The sequence below is a fragment of the Lingula anatina genome, chromosome 4 (assembly GCF_051362555.1).
Source record: "Lingula anatina isolate TDL-2025a chromosome 4, LinAna3.0, whole genome shotgun sequence".
Lineage (NCBI taxonomy): Eukaryota > Metazoa > Brachiopoda > Lingulata > Lingulida > Lingulidae > Lingula > Lingula anatina.
Window position 1 is genome coordinate 13,881,252 of NC_141770.1, and position 24,408 is coordinate 13,905,659.

General features: G+C 35.9%; 3 protein-coding genes across 9 annotated transcripts; 1 reads left to right on the forward strand and 2 right to left on the reverse strand.

The window, feature by feature from the left end:
• The first annotated feature begins 388 nt into the window (after window positions 1-388).
• LOC106152679 (dehydrogenase/reductase SDR family member 1) lies at window positions 389-18,788 on the forward strand. 4 transcript variants are annotated; one of them, XM_087010226.1, is made up of 10 exons: window positions 389-583; window positions 11,866-11,985; window positions 12,401-12,462; window positions 13,033-13,176; window positions 14,586-14,665; window positions 14,843-14,975; window positions 15,400-15,558; window positions 15,812-15,881; window positions 16,345-16,425; window positions 17,558-18,788. In XM_087010226.1, exons 2-10 carry the CDS (start codon window positions 11,874-11,876, stop codon window positions 17,689-17,691), a joined length of 975 nt encoding a protein of 324 aa, XP_086866352.1. In that variant the 5' UTR covers window positions 389-583; window positions 11,866-11,873; the 3' UTR covers window positions 17,692-18,788. The 4 variants fall into 4 exon arrangements, with proteins under 4 accessions (XP_086866352.1, XP_086866353.1, XP_086866354.1 ...); XM_087010227.1 differs by having other exon boundaries at window positions 426-591; XM_087010228.1 differs by having other exon boundaries at window positions 439-595.
• Window positions 2,651-11,464, reverse strand: LOC106152680 (dehydrogenase/reductase SDR family member 1). Of its 4 annotated transcripts, none has more exons than XM_087010238.1 (10): window positions 11,397-11,464; window positions 9,978-10,093; window positions 9,551-9,612; window positions 9,104-9,247; window positions 8,872-8,951; window positions 8,417-8,549; window positions 6,359-6,517; window positions 5,588-5,657; window positions 4,944-5,024; window positions 2,651-4,545 (listed from the first exon to the last, which is right to left on the reverse strand). In XM_087010238.1, the coding sequence occupies exons 2-10, from the start codon at window positions 10,087-10,089 to the stop codon at window positions 4,412-4,414; spliced, it is 975 nt and encodes a 324-aa protein (XP_086866364.1). In that variant the 5' UTR covers window positions 10,090-10,093; window positions 11,397-11,464; the 3' UTR covers window positions 2,651-4,411. The 4 variants fall into 4 exon arrangements, with proteins under 4 accessions (XP_086866364.1, XP_086866363.1, XP_086866362.1 ...); XM_087010237.1 differs by lacking the exon at window positions 11,397-11,464 and adding an exon at window positions 11,102-11,304 and having other exon boundaries at window positions 5,588-5,653; window positions 6,355-6,517; XM_087010236.1 differs by lacking the exon at window positions 11,397-11,464 and adding an exon at window positions 11,102-11,292.
• A 562-nt stretch (window positions 18,789-19,350) lies between the features above and the next one.
• LOC106150871 (uncharacterized) lies at window positions 19,351-24,202 on the reverse strand. The gene is made up of 2 exons (XM_013523887.2): window positions 22,416-24,202; window positions 19,351-20,374 (listed from the first exon to the last, which is right to left on the reverse strand). Exons 1-2 carry the CDS (start codon window positions 23,797-23,799, stop codon window positions 19,746-19,748), a joined length of 2,013 nt encoding a protein of 670 aa, XP_013379341.2. The 5' UTR covers window positions 23,800-24,202; the 3' UTR covers window positions 19,351-19,745.
• Between the last annotated feature and the right edge of the window lie 206 nt (window positions 24,203-24,408).

Consider the following 24,408-nt stretch of genomic DNA (forward strand, 5'->3'; position numbering starts at 1 on the left):
TGAGAAGACGGCGATATATACCGGGAATTGCCCTGTGAAAGGTCCCCCTTATCATATACCAGACACGCCGGTGGCAAACGCTGTCATTCAGGTAAAATTTCAAAGATGCTCCAGATGCGTAATCATTGCAGTAAACTCAGTTTTCTTTTATGAATTTTCGACTGAAGCATAGGCGTCTTATTAGAGGGAAACGCATTTTGTATTTACTGTTCGAAATAGCTCGGTTATACCAGAAATCAGTTTATGTAAGCTGCTATTAAATTAGAGGGTAGGAGTCGTGAGCCATTTTATGATCTGCCTTTTTCAAATGTGACTAGAATTTATGCAATACCATTTCCTTAAATGCAAGCATATACAACATAACTTTTGAAACTGTATCTTTAGGTTCCGTTCGCTGCTTCAGATCCAGAAAGAGCAGATAAGACCGTGCCTCCTTTTTTCAAGATTACCACGTCAAGGATCCCCGACGCAGGTCTGGGTGTGTTCGTTCTCAGTTCTCTCCCCAGTGGAGTAAGCATTGGTCCATACGAGGGAGAGATTGTACATATTGCAGATGAAGAGGATGTGTTGGACCAAGGATATGGTTGGTTGGTTGGTACATACATGATTGGTATTGATCGATTTCCCGGCTCCTTTTTGTTCAGAGAGAGAGAGAGAGAGAGAGAGAGAGAGAGAGAGAGCATTCCAACTCTTTTTCTGTATCAGGACATGAATATACTTCACTTCAGAGGCAAAGGCAAGAATTTTAATTTGTATTTAAAGGGATAATAACTCTTTATTTCGGCCAAAAAATGAATTTTCCTGGAGTAAACAACGATTTTCCCATACTTACCAATGGTAAATGACTCCATTTTTACATTCAAAGTTAGTCCCTGGTTTTTTTTCTAAAAAGTTTGTTTTTTGTTAAAATCTCTTAAGAGATTTTAACAGAGTATAGCCATCAGTGGAGGTCACGTGGTCTAAAGACAAGCTCAGATATCAGAATAATAGCTATAACTGCCGTTTTTGTGGTAAAACAGAATATATTATATTTCTATGAGTTATTCACAATGTTTTTATTGTGAAATATAGATCTCATACGAAGAGTTATTATCCCTTTAAGGTCTAGGTGTGTTCGTTTTCAACCCTCTGCCCAGTGGGGTAAGTTTTGGTCCATACGAGGGAGAGATTGCATTTACTACAGACGAAGAGGATGTGTTGGACCAGGGAATTATATCCGATATAATTCCCTGGTTGGACCAAGGATATGGTTGGTTGGTTCATAAATGATTGGTAATGATTTCCCCGTTCTTTTTGTTCAGAGAGAGAGAGAGAGAGAGAGAGAGAATTCCAACTCTTTCTTTATCGGGACATGAACGTACTTCACTTCAGCGGCAAAGACAAGAATTTCAATTTTTACGAAAGTAATCGTAAATTTCTTCCATATTCAAATGACTCTTTTAAAAATTCCAGCTTACGACACTTGTAGCCAAAACGCTTTGTCGGCTCAAATTCTTGAAACGGGCGCTACTTCCTACATCTGTCAATTCCCAGTATACAACAAGAGGCTAGAGCACAAATTTTATATTAGTGACTATTTAATAGAAAACGCAGTAGACAGGGTAAAGGGATTGTGTGTGTGTGTGTGTGTGTGTGTGTGTGTGTGTGTGTGGAGGGGTGGTGGTGGTGGCTACAATTAAGTGTCCGCCGTACTGGAAAGTGATGATCGATATCAAGAACTACAAGCCCTCAGTTGCTTCTGTATAAATATACATGTTTACAGGCAGGGTATGAAGGTATTGCGGAAGCATGCAATAGCGTAAATTATATCGCATAATTGCCAGATGCACGACTTAAAAAGTAATAAATTTAATCTATATGAATAATATAATAATAATGACAGCATATAATGGAAGTATGTGGCAACTTATGTACAGCGCGGTATCAATTTATATAATCATATGCGTATTAGTATAATTCATTGAACAACGAGGGCCAAGGTATAAATGGGGCTGTACTATATAAATGTATGTGCAAGGTGAATTAAAAAAAAAAAAACCGCATTAGTTCATAAAAGCTCAACTGACAAGTGCCCCCCTCCCCCCATTTTTAATTCTAACGTTTTATAATGATCATTGATTGATTATTGTAGATTTTAAATGGTGACACCCCCAGCCATTACGTCGATGCCCAGGATCCCTCCAGATCTAACTGGTTGCGTTATATCAACTGCGCCCGTACGCCAAGCGAGCAAAACATGGAAGCTTTCGTGTATTTTGGCCAGATATATTACGAAGCTATCAAGCCATTAAATGTGGGGGATGAACTACTGGTATACTATGGGGACGAATACGCATCGTCGTTGGGCATAAACGTAACGCAATGGGACGAGATATTTAGTGAATGGCAGTGGTACTGGCCTTAATAACCATATATTCAATGCACTGGGAACATCTTACACGCCGAGAAATAAAATTTCAATTTTTGAAACATAAGTTGGCTTATCGTTCTAGGCTTATGACTTTCACTTCTTTTGTTTAGCTGACCAGGAAATCTAAATGGTAATCCGAATGACTGATAAGTACCTAAAAAGTATGGCGTGACCAAGGTTTTATGATAATAAGTTAAGCATCAACAAGTAGTGTTTTTGGGGATTACAAAAAACATACAGTAATTGATGGAATGTTTTATTTGCCAAGGGATTAAATTTCTCTTCAGTGATTAAACAGTTCAATAAATCAGAAAATACCTTTCACGACAGAAAAATGTTTAAAAAGCTGCTGGCGCAGACTTTTCTTACTTCAGAATCAATAACCTTATCTGATTGTGTGAAACTTGCTGTTAATAATCATTTTAAAGTGTGTAACTTTGACTATTGCTATTCTAATTCTGATATCGAAGTATAGAAAAAAAATTAATGTAACAGCTAAAAAAATATAAAATGTATAAAAATAGAAAAGTATGACAGAGCCTGGAAGTCTACAAGATATACGTGCACACACATACATAAAAATTGGTTCCTATACTTTAAAACATTACACAGGTGACAAATACCTCTAATAACTGCTTAATTAAAGAATGTTTCCTACAAAATATCAAATATACCTGTATGTTAAAGTTTACTTTACTTTTGACTGGTACACACCTTGAGGACAAGTGATAGATCTGGCATTTGATTCATTCTTTTTCTTTTTCCCTTTTATTTTTTGAAAACGTGTTCATGTTTTGGTTCATATACCCTGGTAAGTTGTTTTAAACTAAGATAAATGTGGAATTAAAGTTGATATTTATACTGCATATTACATTTTAAAACAGACGTCACAACAATGCACATGACACCAGTGACTACCCAACATCAGTTCACCAAGAGAAGGTGGAGTTGTCACCCCTATAAAAAATGCTAGGACAAGTAGAGTATTGGAGTTATTTTGAATTTCTCCAAGCATGCTGATACTTATGGTTAAGAAAAAGAAAAAAGGGATTTGTATCACAGTTAGAAAAAATTGTGGAAATGTTCTGTTACGTTGAAAACATCATACATCTCTTTGGACCCAACAGGCCTTTTAAAGCAAGATGATTTCATTTCGTTTACTGAAGAGCTCGCTCTGCAGCATTCTTTTGTTTACTCGAGAACAAGCTCTTCAGTAAACAAAAGAAGTCAACATCTAGTCATCTATGCTAGCTGCAAAAGGCCTATTCAGATATACTGGCCATAAGTTCCTTGGCTTGTATAATACAGGTGACTTTCACAGGTGGATTAAGACCGTCTTCTGGGTCTTCCGGAAACTGGTCAGATTTTCAAGTTTACATTGACGGTATCTAATTTTTTCTGTCTGAAGACGGTCAATAAAGATAATTTGGAAGCCTGTCAGAAAATATCTCTGGATCTGCCCCCGACTTTCTCCCATACAACATCATGATACAAACTAGTATTATAACAGAGCCTGGGTACCAGACAGGCATAAATGCCCAGTGAGACAATAACAGCCCTTACAGTGAAAATTAAAGTACTAGTAGCTTCGGGTACTTAACTACATAATCACATATGCATATACATTATTCACAGCTTTAAAAATTTTTAAAGATATAAAATATATGGCAGCATACCCAGTCTACATAAGGAGTGAGCTGTGTATCTAAAATAACTGCAAGAGAATTCACTGCATTCAGCCTCATTATATATGTGACAGAGTACTCTGTGGATCCAGCCTAAATGTGTGACATAGCACCTTATTGAGCCAGTAAAAATATATAACAGAAAATCCATCTAGTCTAAATATATAAACAGCCTCCCCTGTGGATCTTGTCTAAATATATGACAGAATACCCCGAGGATCTTGGCTAAATATCATGCCATACAGTACCCTGTGGACGCTGTCAAAACATGTGGTATGTGTATGTTGATCTAGGCTCCTGTCTTCAGTTTGGTTATTTACAACTTCTTTCCTCTCATAGACATCATCCAGAGAGGTATCTTGATGGCTCCAGGAGTGACGGCAGAAAGCCAGGAGTTCCCATTCAGAAACATCAGGTCTTTAATGGACCGCATGTTTAACGGTTTTTTACCTGTAAAAGACATTGCTTTATTTTATTAAAAAAAAACATAAAATATTTTCACATTCATCCAATGGTAGGTAAAAATTGTAGAGATCAAGGAAAAATATAAATTAGAAATTCACAATTCAAAGTAAAAACAAGTTCAATGTAGCATGTTCCTATCCTTGTTCAAAGGATAAATAAACATGAAACATAGCTCAACCCATCCCTACACTTGGATTGGATCTTATATTCCATTTTTAATTGGCTGAGAGGGTAATAGAGACTTTAGGGAAATGGAAAATATATATATTATGAATAAGAATCTATGCAGGATAAAAATGTAATTATTTGGCATTTTCCAACATGTGCAAATTACCTTTAAAGATAAAGATTTAAAAAATAAAATATTAAGAAAAAATCCTTACCATTTATATCAGTCAAGTCATATTCCTGTCCCAGATCTGCTGTCATCAAAACTTTTCCACTTTTCTTCATCACATTGGGATCTGAAATATCAATACAAAAATGAATCACTAGTCCACATCATCTAAAGCATTCTTCCTCTTTCTTTCTTCTTTTTTTTCTTTCCCTCTCACATCCTCCCTCATTTTGTACCTCGACTTTGTGAACATTTACATCATCCCTGAAAATGAGTAATTACCTCTGTATATGTGACTGCTATGCACTTCAAGAAACATGCTTATTCAGGCCCGTAGCCAGCAATTTCAAAAGGGGGGTTCTTTTTCTGAAAAAGTGGACCTTTTCCCATAAAACCTTCATGTACCTAGAACAAATTTTACCCAGAGTGGACCTTTTCCCGGCAAAAGGGGCGGTTCTTTCGAACCCCCCGAACCCCCTGGCTACGGGCCTGTTATTTTATATTGATAAAAAGTAACTGAAACCTATAGCCTCACCTCATACACATACTATAAACATGTGTGACTTTATTATCTTTTTTTATTGTATCGAGCAAATATTCAAATAATAATGCCCAAATGATTAAAAAAAATCAAACTTAGGCATTTCTTTTTCTACGAAAAGGCCACCTCAAACCTGATTTCTGACATACCTGCTGCTAGCTTGGCAATGCACATTCCAACATACTGTGGGCTTTCTGCATTTGCAAACAGTCTTGCTACCTAAAAACAAAACAAACTTTTAATAATTTGTCACTGTGTTTATGACCTTCACAATGGAATCAGACGGTACATGACCGAAATTGCCATACCCATATGAGCAGCATCACTCACTGTTCATTTTAAGTGCATTAATTAAGGGAGCAGGTCCACCCTTCAGTTCTTGGTCAGAAAACTTTATTAGCTCACCACTGGAGTGGAAACTAAAATTTATATGCAATCTGCACCTTAAACTTCTCTTTCTACAGATGAGTCTGCTTATTCTAAATCAAAATTAACTAGACGGTACCAGAGGCGAAAACTACAGCTGAGTGAAAAAAAATTAAAACATAATTTTGCTCCTTTGAATGGACTATTTAAAGTCGAATGGACGGAGTGAAGATGGCTAATTAACAGAAATGAAGAGTCTGTACATAAAAATGTGTCATCGGGAGCCTTCCCATAAACCCATCATACTAGCTGGATCCATCTTATTCTGTGGGGATTCTCTCCAAATTGCATTTAGTGTGAGAGGCTTAAATGTCTGGCATGCTACTCAAATTGCTAGGGGGTAATATTAAGGACAGTCAATTACCCCCTAGTTACTCAAGGGGACGTGCCAGGCAATCAAGCCAGTTACACTGGAAGCACTTTAGAGAGAAGCCCAGCAGAGTTAGATGGATCCAGCTAGTAAGATGGGTTTAGGGAAACACAGTCTAACTCACCATTTCTTTGGATACCCCGGGACTATCACCTTTATCTGAAAGGTCTCCTTCCATCATCTGCTCTGTGAATTCCGTCAGAACTGCTCCTGGCCAGATACTCACAAAGGCAACATTGTGCTTCTTCAGCTCTATGGCACAATCTGCTGCCATGCGGTCACACTGAAAACACAAACATATCACAGGTGATATGGTCCCTATTTGTAACAGTTGCTTTCAGTTACATTACTTTAATTTGTCTTCCTGGGACCTGTCTTCACACATACTTAATACGAGGGTTTGCAATCGCAGAGTCCATCTCCTGAAGAGGTTTCATTAAAAAGACTGAATAATATCTTAGGTACACACACATCCAGTAATTTGTGTTAGTTAATTCAAGGCCTGCATCTTTGCACTCGAACTTGTAAAAAAAAAAAATGGATATGCCCTTGTTTATGTTTAGATTTTAAGGGTGGTGGTCTTACAAAATTTATTGAACTGACGCATAGGCTTAAATCTACATATAAAACTTTTACTTTATAGCATAAAGTAAATATCACCTTTTGGCAACTGCTAAGATATTCAACTGCTAAGGGTGCATTCCCAGAGATTTAGATCGATCCAGAGATTTAGATATAGATAAACCTAACTCCCTGGGGGTTCACGCTAAATTGCAGTCAGCCCAGCGCACACCATAGTTAATTACCCCCTTACAGCTTTTAGTAGGCGGGACAGATGCTTTAGCCGGCTAAGCTGACAGTAATCTAGTGAGACTCCCCACAGGGATAGATCAATCTAAAATCTATTTGAATGTGGTCTAAGACTATTTTCCAATTATGGAAACCAAAGACGGTTGAACATTTTATTTGTCTTAAGGCCACACTTTTTTGTTTTTATGGATGACATCCTACGCGCGCACCGATTTTCGTCCGTTCTCCAAATAAAAAAAAAAAACAAATCCCCCCCCCCCCCCCCCAAGGAAGTCGGTTGTCGCAAACGTCGTTATTGAATTTGCCGGAAAATGCAATCGGCAATCCTCAGCTAATTCCGCAAGCTCCATACTGTCACTGTCGACTGCGGAGACATCCGAGTAGTTCCGAGTGCGGAAAATGAGCTTTCTGCGCATGCGTATTATCACCACGGGGAAATATGGCCGCTTTGCCGTCAAATTCATCTCTAGCATTAATTTCAAAATACACGTCGATTAAAGTCATAAAGAGAACGGGGGCCGTTGTTTTGGATTGGTATGCCATTGATATTGGACATGGAGATATCACCTTTTTACAATTATACGAAAGGCTGGCCGCGGCCAGCGATCATCGCCCGGAAAATTTCAGTGACATTCTGTCCAAAGCAGCACATACCAGGTTTTTTTTTTTTTTTTTGTAGAGAAAAAAGGGTCGACAAGAGCGTCGTGGTATTTGGTGGACTGAAGGCCACCCGATAGTTGGCCGCTACGTGTGAGTCGAAGTAGACAAAATGGCATCGACCGAAATTACCTTTTTTAGATTTGGTAGTAGGAAGCATAGGCCTATCTTTGCTTCATTTTTTTAACAAGTCTGTGAAGTGTTCACAATGCTTTTATTTTATGAGAGTACAAATAAAGACACGCTGTTTATTTGATATTTGTTTTATTGATTGCTATACCAACAGAATGCATGAAATAACCTTAAATAGATTTGGTAATATGCAGCATATATAGGGGGGCCTATTCATGACTTTTTACCTTTCTACGAAGTAGGCCCTATTCACAATGCTTTAATATTTTGAGAGCATGGATAAAGACATGTTGTTAGTTTGATACGTGTTTCTGTGGTAAATTAGTGTTTCCAGCTGTGTACTGAAAACATAACTTTTCTTAAGCAGTTTTTTTTTTGGGGGGACTGTTTTTTTTTTTCGCACGCTCGCACCGATTTTGGGGTCCCCAGAGGATGTCATCCATAAAAATAAAAAAGTGTGGCCTAATTTCTTTCTTTTTCATGTCAATACTTACCACAGTGACTATTGGGAAATGTCACATTTCCTCAGAGCAAAAATAAAAAAGAAACAAATGCTCTAAAGTATAATTCTGTTAAAACTCACTGCTTCCTTGCCAACTCCATATGATACATTCATCATGTAGGCCAGGCCTCCAAGTGAGGAGATATTCACTATTAGCCCTTGTTTTCTTGGCACCATCATCTGGCTGGCATACACAGAGCATATGTAGTGATTTCTGGAATATGGAGAGAAAAACTCTGGAGTTTCAGTGATGAGTGTGGTATGGTTGCCTCTTGAGAAAGAACCAACAGCCACGTTTGCACTTAAAAAGGACAATAACGCAACAGACCATATTTGAAAAAAAAAAAAAAAAACGCTTTTAATACCTGATATGAGAAAAAGGGACTGGCAAACTAGCATATCTGATATGTATTCCACTCAATACTAAGATTTTTAAAAAATCAGGTTTATGTTGAAAACATCCCTTTTATATAATGCCCACAACCTATTTGGCAACATTATGCAAGATGATGTATCGTTTATCATCTTCAGCTGACCTAAGTCCAACATTGTTCATTTCATCCCAAATTGTGGTTGGTTGCTCCCAGAATGGCTTTCCATTATTATCAGTTATAGCCTAAAAATGAAATATATGATTTTTAAATATTAGATGGCTTATATGACTGCATTTAAACAAGAATTTATTTTAAATTTACCTAACTTAGTCTAATTCTCAAAGAGAAGATCAACTGATTACATGTACAACACCTCTTGGATCAACCTACGTACCTTTGCACCTGAGTAAGCATTGTTGACCAGTATGTCCAGTTTTCCCTTCTGCTCCTCTTTAACTCGGTCAAAGAGAGCTTTAATATCTTCATCTTTACTGTGGTCACACTGTATTGGTATACACTGTCCACTGTTCTCTGATATCTGTAATTACATATTAGGGCCTATAATAAGAACGAGTGCTTTCTCTAAAATCATTTTAAATTTGGCAATTATATATATTTTTGTCAGTTAAAATTTCCACATTAATCTCTTAAAAAATTAATAAATAGCGGTCTTTAATGAATTATCAATCAAATATCGACATGCTCTTTACCAGTTTACTAACTACTCCAATAAAAGATGATTCAATGGCAATAAATTACAACTTGCTTCATGTATCAAAATAACCAAATGTTAAGTTTCAACAGTGGTTTGGGACTTCAAAGATATTTTTTCTACATATACCTCTTTGGACACCTCTTCCAGTGAACATCCTGGAAAATCTGGCCTTGGCTTCAAGGTACGACCTTGTATAAAAGAAAGAAAATAGTTTTTCAGTCTGACCACCCCATGCAAAGTTGCCTTTAACATATGGCCTAATATCATAGCAAGAAAAACTCTCTTACAATCTTTTGCTTCTGCTTTCAGTGCAGTATGTAAAATTATACCATTATATATAAATAAATCATGCGAAGGATCAGACATTTTGTATGTTGTTCACAACCTCAAAATCATTTAAAAATACCACACAAACAGTCACCACACATTCATTTCCCTTACACGCATACAAAATCTTTTACACACTTGTATTTAAACAACATGCTTTCACAGTCCTGTACTCCCCACCTCTCCTTTAACATAAACCCCTGATTACACATAACTGTTTCTTTACCAGTGATATATACCACAGCCCCTGCCTTAGCCAGCTGGAGGGCAATCCCTTTACCAATGCCTCTGGTAGCTCCTGTTACTATGGCAACCTTGCCGGTTAGCGGTTTGGCCATACTTCTGAAAAGAGATGCATACTATTTAATAGTGCAGTGCACAAAACATTAATGTTTAGCTAAAATACCATAAAAAGTGTACCAGTTTATTCAAGGCCCATATATTACCATTTATATTACATTCAACATTATTGCAATAGAAAGTGTTCACAGAGTACAAGATTTCTACCAGTTTTTTCATTGCATGCTGCTTTGCAACTACTGCATTACGAACTGACCTATGATGACACATTACTAAAAACAGCAGGCACTACCATGTGCCACTAGGCAATGTTTTGGAAAGGCTAGATTTTTAATGGACAATTTGAATTTTTTTCAAAGTTAGTAAAGGTCTGCAAAACAAAATATAAAAACGATTAAGGACCACTGTAGGTTTTTAACCAGCATGTCAGATTTTTGTAGAAATATATATATTACTATATATAGTGTTTGGTACTGTAATTTTGGTACCCCCCCCCCCCCCACGTGCACCCTCTTGTTCCCAATTAAGTCAATATAAGGGCATCAAGTTCTACTGCAAACTAAATGTAGCATATAGTTTACTTTGGAAGATTCATATTGTTTCGATAATAATATCTCATACTACCTGCATTTGTCCACTAAAATTCTTTCACTGTGCCCTCACATGCACATTACTCTGCATGAGAAAATGCTAGCATCAGAATTTAAACTATATGTTCATGCCTAGCTCCTTCACTTCTTATGTGACAAATTTCATATTGCGAGTGGGGCAACTTTTGACTCATTTGAAAGTGGTCTCTGAAGCAAAAAAAATGCCAGACATGTTGTCACTAAAAACTTGAATTGTGCTTGATCTAAATGAGATAGCTCAAAATTCAAACGGTGTATTTACACTCAGAAATGGAGCTTCTCAAGTGCCCCAAATTTCAGTATCTAGCTTATTCTAAAAATTCCTGTGTGGACCTGGAAGCAATCGTACCTGTATTAGTACACGTAGACCCTAATACAGTAGGTTTAGTGTCAAGAAATCTTAGTGAAAATAAAAACTTACTTCTCAGTCATTTAGCATTGCCTGATCCAGAAGTGATCGGCAGGTCTAAAACTAAGTAGACTCTACTTGAAGGCGTGGTAGGAATTAAACCGCACAATCTTTTGTTTGTTTGTTCATGCAGTTGTTCATATAAAACTACCTGTATAAATCTTTATTATCATTATTATTATACAATGGGCTTAAAAAAAACAGTTAGATGATATGGTGATCTTATGCGTTTGTGATATACATATGACTCTGCCAGACGGCTGTGTTGACACGCGGTGGCGATGACCCGAGTCCAAAGAGAACTCACCTCTGTTTACATTGGAGTTCACACACTGGAGTTCACCGATTGGTACGTCTGTCCCGCACAAAACTATCTCGCACTTTTACATTTTAAAATGTAAGCAAGCATATGAAATCGACTGTTAAAAAATAAATTATGAATTGTATTTCCACTTGAACATGATACGAACAAATTGTTATATTTTTCATTAATTTTTATTGAGAAAATTGGCTGAAATATAAAGAAGATCAAACGACTTACATAAAGCGCTAGGCCTCTGCTGTTGGGAGTGTACAACCAGCTGCTCCTGCAAAACTCACAGCTTCACTTCGGATTCATATCAATTTGTCTCACGCGTGTGAGTATATTTAATACCATCTTTTGCTACACAAGTTATCAAATTTCTTGGACCATAGATTAATAAGTCTATTGATGAAAGTTTTAAGGCGAATTTGTATAGTGCTTGTAGTAATAACATGTCAGTGTTGATTTGCAGGCTTGGCAATGGCTAATCCACTTGCAGGAAAGGTTGCAATAGTAACAGGAGCTACCAGAGGCATTGGTAAAGGGATTGCTCTCCAGCTGGCAAAGGCAGGGGCTGTGGTTTATATCACTGGTAAATAGAATGGAAAAAAATTTATAACATGGTTTACCTCAACATTTTAGATATTAATTTGAAATTGCATCTTCACAGTTTTTAATTAGGTGCATAAATGTTGTAAGTTCTGTTCCATGTATATAGACTAAAAAGCGTATTGTATATTTTAAGTTTAAGTGCCAATTAAGCATTAGATTTTCCCTCTAAAAGATCAAATGCTTAGTGTTTTTTTTTTTCAAATTCCACCATCATTGCGAGTGCTGGCTGACTTTTGGGTAATGTAATTCAGAACTGTGTCACTATTGATGACTGGTGGCAAGATTGAAATAATACTTGTAATCATCATAAATGCATGTATTCATCTATATGACATGTTATTATTAAACATAATCATAATTAACTTTTTCTGACACTTTTATGCTAACCAATCTAGGCCGCACATTGAAGCCAAGATCAGATCTACCAGGATGTTCACTTGAAGAAGTGGCTAAAGAGGTGAATCATTTTAACTTTCTGCATAAAAACCTCATTTTCAGACAGTACATGTATGTTGACAACAAATTTGAGCGAAGGAATGAAACCTGTACCAATAATGACACCACAGTTTGGCTGGGTGAAAATTTTGTTTCAAGTTGATGTCAAAACATTTCTATAAAGATTGCATTCTTTACAGTTTTTAATTGTCTTCAGAATTAAGAATATATTGCTTTCTCCTAACTGTACCAGTACATATAAGAGGTACTAACAAGTTGTGTCTTAAATGTTGCAGTCTTTTGGCCACCCTGAATAGTTGGCCCCAGAAAACCATATTTAACCATGTATAAAGATAAAAACTATGTGTATATATACGAAAAATTAGTAGATACCATAAAAAGTTATGAAAGACTGAATGAACAATTGCAGTACATATGCCAAAAATTTCCATTGGTCCAGTTGGAATAGTAATTTCAGAAAAACATTTATTTCTGTAATAATCTCAATCCAAAATTACTACACAACTTTTTCCCAGACTGTAGAAACCTTATTATCTTTGCACTGTTCTAAAATTTATAAAACATTTTACAGATATCAGAGAACAGTGGACAGTGTATACCAATACAGTGTGACCACAGTAAAGATGAAGACATTAAAGCTCTCTTTGAGCGGGTTAAGGAGGAGCAGAGGGGAAAACTGGACATCATGGTCAACAATGCTTATTCTGCAGTAAATGTAAGTAATAGTTACACCACGGAGTCACTGAGGTGTAAGTGGGTAGGGCGGATGTCACCCACCTTGAGCTTCAGAGCTAACTTGACACTAACTTCTTCACTGTAGCCTATCTTCATCGTGTCAAGTAACCTCTGACGAAAATAGTTTGACCTAGTTTATATAAGCCAATCAAATCCATGTTTCAAAATTTTTCACCAAAGTTTGGTGAAAACGCTGATTGGTTGACCGTCAATCGGCAATCCTCGGCTGATTCCGCAAGCTCCATACTAACAACAAAGTTATTGTCGAGTGCGGAGACATCCGAGTAGTTCCGAGTGTATTACCGTACACAAAGAAAGCAAGGCGAGTGACTACGAAAAAGAATGTGTTAAGTTATCTCTTGATTCTTTGCAAAATATGAGTAAATCGGAATTGAAACCATAGGGTGTAGCAGTTTGAGGCCCTGCATCATTATCTACTGAGAGACGATGTTATTTGCCTGCTGCCCACAGGTTACGGCAAGACCCTGATATTCAGCCTTATCTTTGATTGGTCCGGATTTGAACAAAGCGCGCTTTGACACGTTCGCGTTCATTGGCTAGATCGTTTAATGAGTCATTGAGTGCGGGCTTTTAAATTTGATTGGCGGGCGGCGGAGGCAATCGAATCTTGTCAGAGGTTACTTGACACGATGAAGATATGCTACAGTGAATAGGTTAGTGTCAAGTTAGCTCTGAAGCTCAGGGTGATGTCACCTATCTTGTGGGAAAACTTTTTTTACAGGAGTCCTAGCTATTATTTAGGTGGCAACAAATGGCCAGGAGTGCATGGACAAATCTCTATACAAGGCACTAGCGATTTAGATATTATAAGGCTATTCTTCATCTTCTTCTTCTTGATTGTCTACCATGAGGCAGGTTTAGCATCTCCTACACCATTCACCAAGATTTCCAGGCCTTCCTTTGATCACACCATAACTTTCTGTTCTGTCGTTTTCTTTCTTATTACGCCAGTGGTCGAACATTGTCATTCTCTTTCTTCCTCTGCCTCTTTAAGATTTAACCTGCTTCCAGTGACATCCCCAAGCAGTCCATGATGTGTCCTAAGGCTATTATACATGTTCATAATAGTCAAGATATCTCTGAAAATATTCAAGTATTGTAGACTTATTAATAGGGGATTTCAAAATGAGTAAAAAAAAACGCCCCAAAAAACAAAAATTATTGTTCTTTATGAAGGGTTATTTCAGTCCATGTAGTCTTCATCACAAATATACATATAGGAAAAACTTCTGATTTTTTTTTCAACTCAAATGATTATTTTAATACCTAGTTTTCAAAACTTTTATGTTGCCTGTTCTTCATGTTTCTTATGCATTTTATGGGACATTTCACATATTTTCATCCTTTATTTATCCATTACATTTTAAGGCTATAGGAGAAGCTATGGGAAAGCCATTTTGGGAGCAGCCAACAACCATGTGGGACACTGTGAACAATGTTGGACTTAGGTCAGTATAATATATAAAATATGGACATCATGATATAAGATTGAATCCATGAAGTCCTACTTAGATCTATAGAAAAAAGGACTATTTTACTTTCCAAAGCAACCAATTTGCTTACTAGTTTTTCATGTCTAAAGAATGTGGATTTTTATGATGAAAACTTCTGTTTTCAAATTTTAGAAATCACTACATCTGCTCAGTATATGCCAGCCAGATCATGGTGCCAAGAAAAGAAGGACTTATTGTGAATATTTCGTCTGCTGGAGGCTTGTCATATCTTTTCAATGTGGCCTATGGCATTGGCAAGGAAGCGGTGAGACTACATTTCTTCTTTTGGAAGGGTATCAGAACAAGAATTTGATAGTAGGGGCATCTATTATCAATTTTTCTGTGCATTTTTATGAGTTGATTTTTCGTGATGTCTCCAAGAAAAAAAATTATTTATTTGTACAAGTCTATGGCTTATCATATTAAACTCAAAATATTTGTGATCCGCAAAATAAACACAAAAACACAGTGATACAGTTGCCCCCATACATACAGGCATGTACACCCTTTTAAAAGAGTTACATATTTACTTTTGATAAGAAGTAGGAAATTGGCTTAAACAAAGCTCTTTAAAACTGTGATGTATATTTGGATAAGTTCATGTTTATTGTTTTCAAATTCAAAATCAGATCAATTTTATGTGGCACTTATAATGTACAATATTATACGTTATACATGTTAAATTTTAGTGTGACCGTATGGCAGCAGATTGTGCGATTGAGCTACGAAAACATAAAGTTGCCTTTGTCAGCTTGTGGCCTGGTGCTGTCCAGACGGAACATATTACCAAAATGATGGCCTCAGAAAAAGGAAATTATGTGAAACTGCCTGGAATCAAACCTGAAGTTGTATGTCATAAATGGTTTCTTAATTATTAATGATTACATAATGCTATTTAAGGTTACACTGCATGTTTATCGTAAGTTTCTTGATATAGTAATTTATGTTTTTGTAATGCAAAGAATATATGCATGAAGATACCTGGGGTAAGCTTTAATTTGTATGTACATTTGTGCTTAATATGTTATTAGCCCCCTTCTTCCTCCTTCTTGGAAATTTTTATTTGTGTTTTCTTTCATGAATTCTGTATTTTTGTACTAGGTGAAGAAGATTTTTGAAAATGGGGAAACGCCTCAGTTTGCAGGGATGTGCATTGCCAAGCTGGCATCAGGTACTGTACATAGAGAATAGCAGGTGCCATCTTTTTGATTTATTTGGCTGAAATATATAAGTTCTAAAAGTGAGTCATGCCCCTAATAAGTAACTTTCTATAACAGTTTTTTATTTGTCCTGTGCAACTTAGTGTTCATGGCTGTTTCCTTGTTATTTTTATGACATTAATATTTGCACGACATTCTCTTCACACACATGGGTAAACAAACACACACACACTGCTCAATACACTCATGTAGTGCATTTTTGCAGTACAAGTAGCCAAATACTTCTTTGACAAATATTTTACCAAATATTTCTACTGTTCATGTATTTAATTTTCAAAAAAAGAAATGGATAAATAAGAGAGTAACAAGTAAAAAAGCATTATGTAGAAAGCTGGGCAGCTTATTGAACAAAGTATAATGTACAACTTAATTAATTACTACTAAATATCTGAATAAATATGGGTTGCTTTTCAGATCCAAATATCATGCAGAAGACTGGGAAAGTGTTGATGACATCAGATCTTGCTAATGAATATGATTTAACAGATGTTAATGGTAAGTTGGCTGAGAGATTTGTTGATTACAAGTTGTTTTCATCTGCACTGTTTATGTATAAAGCACAGTGTTCTCATAAATCGAAAAAAAAAAAAAAAACAACATTTGATATAATTCATATTAAGTGTTCAGGTACAGTCCTTTTACAAGAATAAATTAATTATAATGTGTGAGGGAAACTGTTTTAACTGTCTTGAAAGACAGCTTTGAATCAGATGCCCTAAAATTAATAAATCAAATCTATTTACTCCATTGACTGCGAGTGATGTCCATCTATCAGTCCCTCAGTCCTCTAGAATTGAAGGAACACTTGTATCAAACATTGTGTCAGCTGTCTGCACCACTGATAGTCATGTGTAGGGACTTGGGTCTTAAAAGAGCGCTCCCCATTACATTCAGCACTTTTGTCTGCCCTTTTCCTTCTCTGTCTAGATAGATAGATAGATAATTTATTCCAACATGAACAGAAAGTAGAAAGTATTGTTACAAACCCAGAATATACTGATACACTGTATAAACAATCAGCATAGCAAAAACAAATTCATAATTATACTCAAGTTGGCCAAGTCATTATGGCCTTAAAACATGCTAATAAAACCATATAACACAATGTTAGCATTACGAAAAGACCTGCCTCTCTAAAGATTTTCTACCGAGCTAAAATTTAACGCAGGATATTCCTTGTATAAATGTCTGAGATGTTTAGATCCTGATAAATCTCCATACAATGCAGCCTTACAATTTTGAGACACACACATCTTTTCTTTACAGTTCACTTAGTCAGTTTCCTCACAATTATTGTGCTGCAAAATACCATTTAGGGTATTTGAATGCATTTTTATTGGCCTGCTTACAGGTAGTCCAGGTATATAAAAATGGGTCATCACGTACCTCTTGTTGTTCAAGAGCCTTTACCATGAATTTATGCTGAGTTGTTTTCATGCGGGCTTCTGCACTACATAAACCAAGCTCATCTCTTTTCCCACTTTTCTTCTCCAACCATGGTCAACACAGACAGTTTCATGGAGGATAGCGTGCCATTTTGATTTTTGCAAATCCAAAATAGGAGTATCATGTTCAAGTTGAAAATGTATAAGAATCATAGGTTTTAAGCAATTTATTGTTATTGTAGGGAGAAAACCATTGGGCATGCGTTCTGTCAAGACCTTATTGAATTACAACGGGAACACTTGGCTTGCCGCTGTAGTACCCAGGTTCCTCAAGGTGCCTCTTTGGATGGTGGCCTTGAGAGGAAAGAAGTTGTGAATTACGGTATCAAACTAAAGACAGGAGCCTAGATCAACACATCACATGTTTTGACAGCTTCCATAGGGTACTGTATGGCATGGTATTTAGCCTAGATCCCCAGGGCACTCTATCATATATTTAGACAGAACCCACACGGGAGTCTGTTTATATATTTAGACTAGATTTAGACTAGAATGGAAAGCTAAAAACCATTGACTGGGCTTGTTTGACTCTATAAAGTGTGATGATGTACTTGCCAGAAAGTTTTTATTATCCAAAGAAAAATATGGAATCTTGCACTGCAATAATTACTCCAGCAATGATTGTAATATTAACAAGCAAATTAAGGTCAGTTTCTTTGTTATTTATAAGTTGACACAATGAGTATTAGCCACTTTGATTTGCCAGTTGTGTAATATAAAAGGTTGACTTCAAACATACTTTTAAATAAGAAGCATGTGATGCTTATTATGTGATACTTTGATATATTTGACGTCACATGTGTGATATTTTTACCTTGAAACCTTTCAAGTAATTAACTTTATACAAATATCATTAGTGCCCGAGTGAAATGAGTATTTTCTGAGTACCACGTCAGTATTGAAGAAAATTTTGGTCAGACTACAGTTCAAGATGAATCCATTGTTGTCAACTTTAGTGAAGTATTGGTCTGACACATTAGCCAAGTCTTTCATGATATACAGTGTAAAACAGAAGCAACATTCCATTTATTACAATAGAACTGATACTGATTTACATAGGTCAGCATTAGCTTAACTTTTGATTGGATTTGAATTTGATTATGTACATTTTTTGTTCCAAAGTAGAAAATTATGCCATGAATATCTCATGAAAAATCAATCTGCGGCCCTGGTATATGTAAAGGGTAAATCAGATATGTCATTTGGAAATTGGATGTATATGCATGACAACTGTTTATGTGTATTATAACATATTTTAAGAGAGGAATGGGAGGACTTGAAAAGAAAGTTGAGAATTTAAGAAATGCACAAATTTTAAACGATCTGTTCAACAGCACAATAAGGCAATGAATGTCAGAAATGTACTTAAATTGTTTAGTCTGGTTGTGAAATTAAATCTTGTATGAAATACGACCATTCAAATCTTGTTATATCTGAAACAAAAGTATGAAAAAATGTTTCCACCTCCTGGCAAGACTAAAATCTATAAAATTGATGTTACATGTATGTTATATTAAATACCACACGTAACTGGTTCTGTGGACTCTCATTATAAAATTTCTTTTTTTAACACCTTTTAAAAATCTTTATTAACAATAAAATACACATGTAGATTTTTTCTCTCTAGAGTAAATAGGCTATTTGATTATGAAAAATCTTGAGATCAACTGATCATTAAACACTTAATACCTCGATGAGGTGCTATTCAGGAAAATATTCCAGATTATAATTTTCAAATTTTGCTAAATTAAAACAAGCAAAAAAGTGAGCTACCAATAGTTGTAAATTATAAATAGGTGGATGCTATTGAATTAATGTTTAATGTAAAATTGGATACATATTTATATTTGAATAAAACATACAATCCGTAGGGCAGTGAAATGGCTTTTCTGATCTGTACAATACAACTTTTTGTTGCAGAAATAGATACAGATAAAGATGTGTAAACTAATTGTTCACGAATATTTTTTAAAAAATTTGTCAATACATAAAAAAATTGCCAATATTTGTGAAAACTGCACAGAATGTAGAAGATGCATCTAATTCCTAATATTTTTCTAATTATGTGGAAAAAAAGAGATAAACTCTATACTTAAACATCTTAAGATAATTATGTATCTCCCCATCCTCGTGTCCAAATTAATGTTCAATATTTTACATTTTTGAGCCTAACTGAGATGCCGATTTTATGTAAAATGTCACCTTCCCTAAGAACCATCAAGGGTTCCAGCTTTCATTTACAAACATTTTACCCATCGTCAAAAAATTTCATTGTCTATAAAAGAATGGATAAAAAATATAAGGGAGCTAAGAAAAAAGATGATGTCCAAACAATGCACTGATATCATTATGATGAAAATATATTATTTCCTAAAACTGGTCATCTTGGGTCATTGGTCTTATTTTCATGGTCACTCTCTTGAGGTATATAGGGTCTTTCTTTCCTTGGTACCACATGCTCCATCCATTAAGCGGTGCATTGGTACCGTAGTTATACCACCAGCCACCTCCATAGGCATTAGCATTATTCCCTCCAGCCCAGCCATCATTATCGTGATCTTTCGTCGTGAAGGCTTGACCGTTGGAAACATACTGCATGTTGTTTATGTTCAGGGCATCAGGTAAAGATCCGTGGAATTTACCCACATGAAGTTCGTAGTTGTCTTCCTCAGTGCCAATAGAGAAGTTCTTGTATTCGGCAAAGTACCATGTGAAGTCATGCGATATCATATCAATATGGATTTTGTAGTCCTGGTGTTTTGTCAACTGATGAATAATGTCATTGCCAAGCCAAAAGTCTCCATCTTCCTTAACATTGCCAAAGCCAGTTTTGTACTCATCCCAATTGCGATCAAAATCTACGCCACCTTCGTCAGTCTTGTGTTGAATGAGTGTCCATCCCTCCTGGCATATCACAGTGATGGGGTCAAGGTTGTCTCCAAGGTAAATTGTCTGGACAGGATTAAGCCTCTGTTTGATGAAACAAATCTCGGAGCAGTCTGAAAGTACAATAATGTTGCCCAAATGAAATTATGTAGTTAACGTGAAATTGCTTCAGTCTGCCATTTTGATAATGTCTTTAGGCTGCTCATTTAGGTAAAAATACATACTATAAACTACCATAAGACACCACTGTGCAATTTGTTTGTATAAAATTATTTTAACATGAAAAAGTAATGTAAACTGCAAATTCCATATAATGTTGATATGCAGTTCTTTTTATTAAATTCAGAGTACAGAAAGGGTAAAGTAAGACTGAAGCATGTAAAAATATTATACCACTTAGGATATTGAATAATGAACTGTGAGAAAAGCAGCAAATTTGGTAAATTCTTATTTTGACATACGCAGATGTACATTGAATTTTTGTTGTTAGCTATGACTGATGAAACTGAAAATTAATTTCATTACAACACTTTCATTAACGAATTCTGGTTTCACGTGAGTCATAATGTTAGCAAGACCGTATTCTTTGTTGCGTTAGGTGGAAGATCTGTGCAATGATTCAACACAAACTCAACCAACAGCAATGGACACAAGCACTGTTCAATCCCTATGGTTACATGTTCTGTTATACCAGGTTGCCTGTGTTAGGGTTAATTTATGCAAACATTTTTGGAATTTCATAAAGAAAAAAAATGTCAGAGTTCACCACAAAAGGTTAAGTCAACTGAAATTGCCAAAAATTGTGTTGCAAGTAAAGTGCAGAAACGTAATTGTGAAGGGCATTTGAAAATAAATTAATATTGCACCAAGAAATTAGGAACTTTTATAGGATAGAAACTTTCCAAGTTATACCAAATGGTTTTCAAACGTTTTTTTCTTATCTTAGTGACAGAAAACCAGATTTTGTTTTTTTAATGTATTGAGTGGTGAATGAATAGTGATTAGGACCTAAAATAACAGCTGCATCAACACCACTATTTTTTTAAGTGCAACCAGTTTTATATTCTAGTATTTTAATGACGAAAAGTTTGTACATATTAGACTATAATGACATCAATTTAACCAAAATATTTGTGTCAGAGCTTTTGACCTGAGAAGATTTCCAGCAATTTGATATTAGAAAACTGCTTCAGTTTACAAAGATAATAGTATTCATTTCATTTTGAGTTGAAGGAACTGGTAGTTTCTGAATGTAGTGGAAGGTGAGACAAAATTTTAAGCATCTTTTCTACTCCACCAAAATAATTACCTGCTCCAACCTAAACCATGTGCTTGAATACAAGCAAAGATGAAACTAAATACTTAGAAAACTCTTTTCTTTATGCATGATCTCATTGCTAATATTTGAGATACTATCTTTTTTCATATTAATAAATTTTGGCATGTTATCTTATTTGTGGATTAAAAGCTTTGTCAGTAAATTATATAAACTTTATTTGCAGGTGTCATTTTGGATTTCACAATGGCCAGTCTGTTACTTTTTTAAATAAAAACTTACTTAGATTCAGTTGTTTAAATTAAGATGGTTTATTTAGTATTACTATAATTATTTGAAAACACAGTGCATATGAGGGAAAATGACATATTTTTTCTCTCACCAAATCTACTACAAGTTGATTAAATTAATGGAAAGGAAAAATATTTTAAGTATCCACTATAATCAGATTCATCTGTCCTCATTTTGGAAAGTTTTAAGTATTCTCATAAATGCATTAAGAGAGGTATTGATTTGCTTCTTGATCTTATTAATGATATCAGTCAGATTTGATAATGGGATATAATAAAGATTATCTTTCAGTTACGTAATAAATAAATAAATAAATAAATAAATAAATAAATAAATAAATAAATAATAGCTTGAGGAGAACTATTTAGACTGACCACTAGCCTACCTTTTATCCCTTTTATTTAGACTGGGACAGTGCAGGGGTATAGAAATGTTTAGTATAAGTTCTCCAGCCCTGAATAGACCATTCAAAGGCTCATCCACATGATTATTGTTTCACCATATCTAACACAGGAAATGAAACTAAATATGAATAGGACCAGGTGATAGAAATAAAGGGACGATGTGTTAACTGGACAGTAACTCACCTTTTGGTTTATTTGGCCACAGACAGTGCAACCATTTGGTAAAGTTTAGGACGCTTTCTCTAACCTGACCGGTCTGATTGCCAATTAGTTCCACCAGCAGGGGCGCTGTGGAATCAAGCCATTTATCTTCCAAAATGCTCTCAATAACCTTATAGGTGCTGTTATGATAAGCTAGCTTGGTAAACCCTCTGGAAATTAAATTCTCTAAATCGGTTTGATTGCTGCGGATGAGCTCTAAAGTGTCTCTGGTGTTGCTCACAGTGTTTTCCAGGTTCTGGACACGGCTGTGTATTTGCTGTGTTAAATTATAATTGCTTGCCATGAACTGGAGAAGGTTCCCCAGTTGTTTTGCTGCAAACAATTCATACGATAGATCTGTAGGGATTTGGTTGATGGTATTTATAAAAGGGTACTTGTCGTCTTTTTGTATTTCGTTATGGAGGTAGGGTTCAAAGTCATCATTGTCCTTGTCATTTGACGATTCCTCTTTCACATCAGTCAACAGACTTGGTTGTAAAATGTTATTGGTCATTTCTTCAAATTTTTTACCCATGGCCTGGAATTGAGACAACGACCTTGATTTGAGTTGACAGTGTGATTCTAATTGGGCTGCTTTGATCTTGAGACTCTTGCACCCTTCGCTCTCATTCCTGTACTGCTCCCAAACTTGCACAAGTTGTTGGTCGCAGTGGGCGGAATTCTCCCTGCACTGTTGCAGAGTCTCGATGTTTGCAAAAGTCTCTGATTCAAGATGGGCTATTTTTTCATTGGCCACCATAAGCTGATAATCCAGTTGCATCACCTCAGCAGATAAATTGACATTTTTGTTTTTAGATTCCAGCAGTTGCTCCTGCAAGCTAGACACCTGATTAGTATACATTGCCCTATCGTCTTCAAATTTCATCTGTGAGGTCTCGTACCTTGTCTCCCAGTGATGTTTTTCTGAGTAGAGTTCATCACGAACTTTTAGCAATGATTTGGTCTGATTTAGATTTTCTTCTTCACACTGAATTTTTTCCCTGGTTAACTCCTCCACTCTTTCTTCCAGTTTTGATATTTTCTGCAGCCAGTCCACACGTTCACGTAGTATTGAATTTTCTAATTTCAAAACTCTAGCAATCTCCCTCTGTAAATTTTGCTGCTGCTTTAAACTGCTATAATGAGCCTGGAGCTGATACAAATGCTGTAAAAATTTAGTGTCTGTGCATATCCCAGTCCTGTCCTTTTCCAGTAGAATCCTATGTGAGCAGTACTCTGTCCTTTCCCTGGTTTTTGTCCTATTTTCCACACCCCCGCATGGTGGTAATAGACAGAGGGTGGCAGCCATTAAAACTACCACCTTGAAAAGCATCTTAATTCCCAGCACAGGTTTTTTGTAACCCATTCTGCTGATGTTTCTACCAGGGCTTCTGGGTTTTTTTGTTAGATCTTCATTTAAATCCTCCTCGCAGCACCATCAAGTGCCAGAGTCCCTGTATCCTTTTCTATAGGCCTGTTGATTGATTGGACACCCTTCCAATAGGCAAATTCAAACCAGGAGTCTGCTTAACTCTCTCAGCAATTACTTGTAATGTGGTGAGGTAGAGGTCTATCCCTAGTCTGTCTGTCTGTGCATTCTACCATGTGTTAAGGCAATGTCAACTTTGGGCATTTGCCACCAATGAGGAACATACACTCTGAAAGGTCACACCCATATTGCAGCTTCCAATCAAACAGTTATAGCCCACGACCGGCCTCATAATTGAAGGGAGGTGAGCGATCCAAATGAAAAATTAAATGCTTCTGTATTTACTGGTGGATGCATTTAAAGATAAAGATTAGTCAAGGTGGTGACGGTGGAAGAAGAGGGTAAATTTTTTACTTCTTTTTTTCTTAGCTCAGTCATTAATAAAAATGTGGTTTGTTGTTTGAATGACAATTTTAAAGAAATAAAAAGATTGAAAATTTTGAAGGATTGTGTTTGAATTTAAAGATGGCTCACTAAATGATGAAA

What these genes read in the sequence shown, in the direction of transcription:
- LOC106152680 (XM_087010237.1), bottom strand. An exon ending in GGTATCCAAAGAAATGGTGA is followed by an intron (nt 5,654 to 6,354) that starts GTTAGACTGTGT and finishes GTTTTTAGGTAG; the next exon opens with CAAGACTGTTTGCAAATGCA. An exon ending in CATTGCCAAGCTAGCAGCAG is followed by an intron (nt 5,025 to 5,587) that starts GTATGTCAGAAA and finishes TTGATATTTCAG; the next exon opens with ATCCCAATGTGATGAAGAAA.
- LOC106152679 (XM_087010226.1), top strand. Translation starts at nt 11,874, where the DNA reads ATGGCTAATCCACTTGCAGGAAAGGTTGCAATAGTAACAGGAGCTACC. An exon ending in GTGAACAATGTTGGACTTAG is followed by an intron (nt 14,666 to 14,842) that starts GTCAGTATAATA and finishes TTCAAATTTTAG; the next exon opens with AAATCACTACATCTGCTCAG. An exon ending in CATTGCCAAGCTGGCATCAG is followed by an intron (nt 15,882 to 16,344) that starts GTACTGTACATA and finishes GTTGCTTTTCAG; the next exon opens with ATCCAAATATCATGCAGAAG.
- LOC106150871 (XM_013523887.2), bottom strand. Translation starts at nt 23,799, where the DNA reads ATGGGTTACAAAAAACCTGTGCTGGGAATTAAGATGCTTTTCAAGGTG. An exon ending in GTGGCCAAATAAACCAAAAG is followed by an intron (nt 20,375 to 22,415) that starts GTGAGTTACTGT and finishes TTGTACTTTCAG; the next exon opens with ACTGCTCCGAGATTTGTTTC.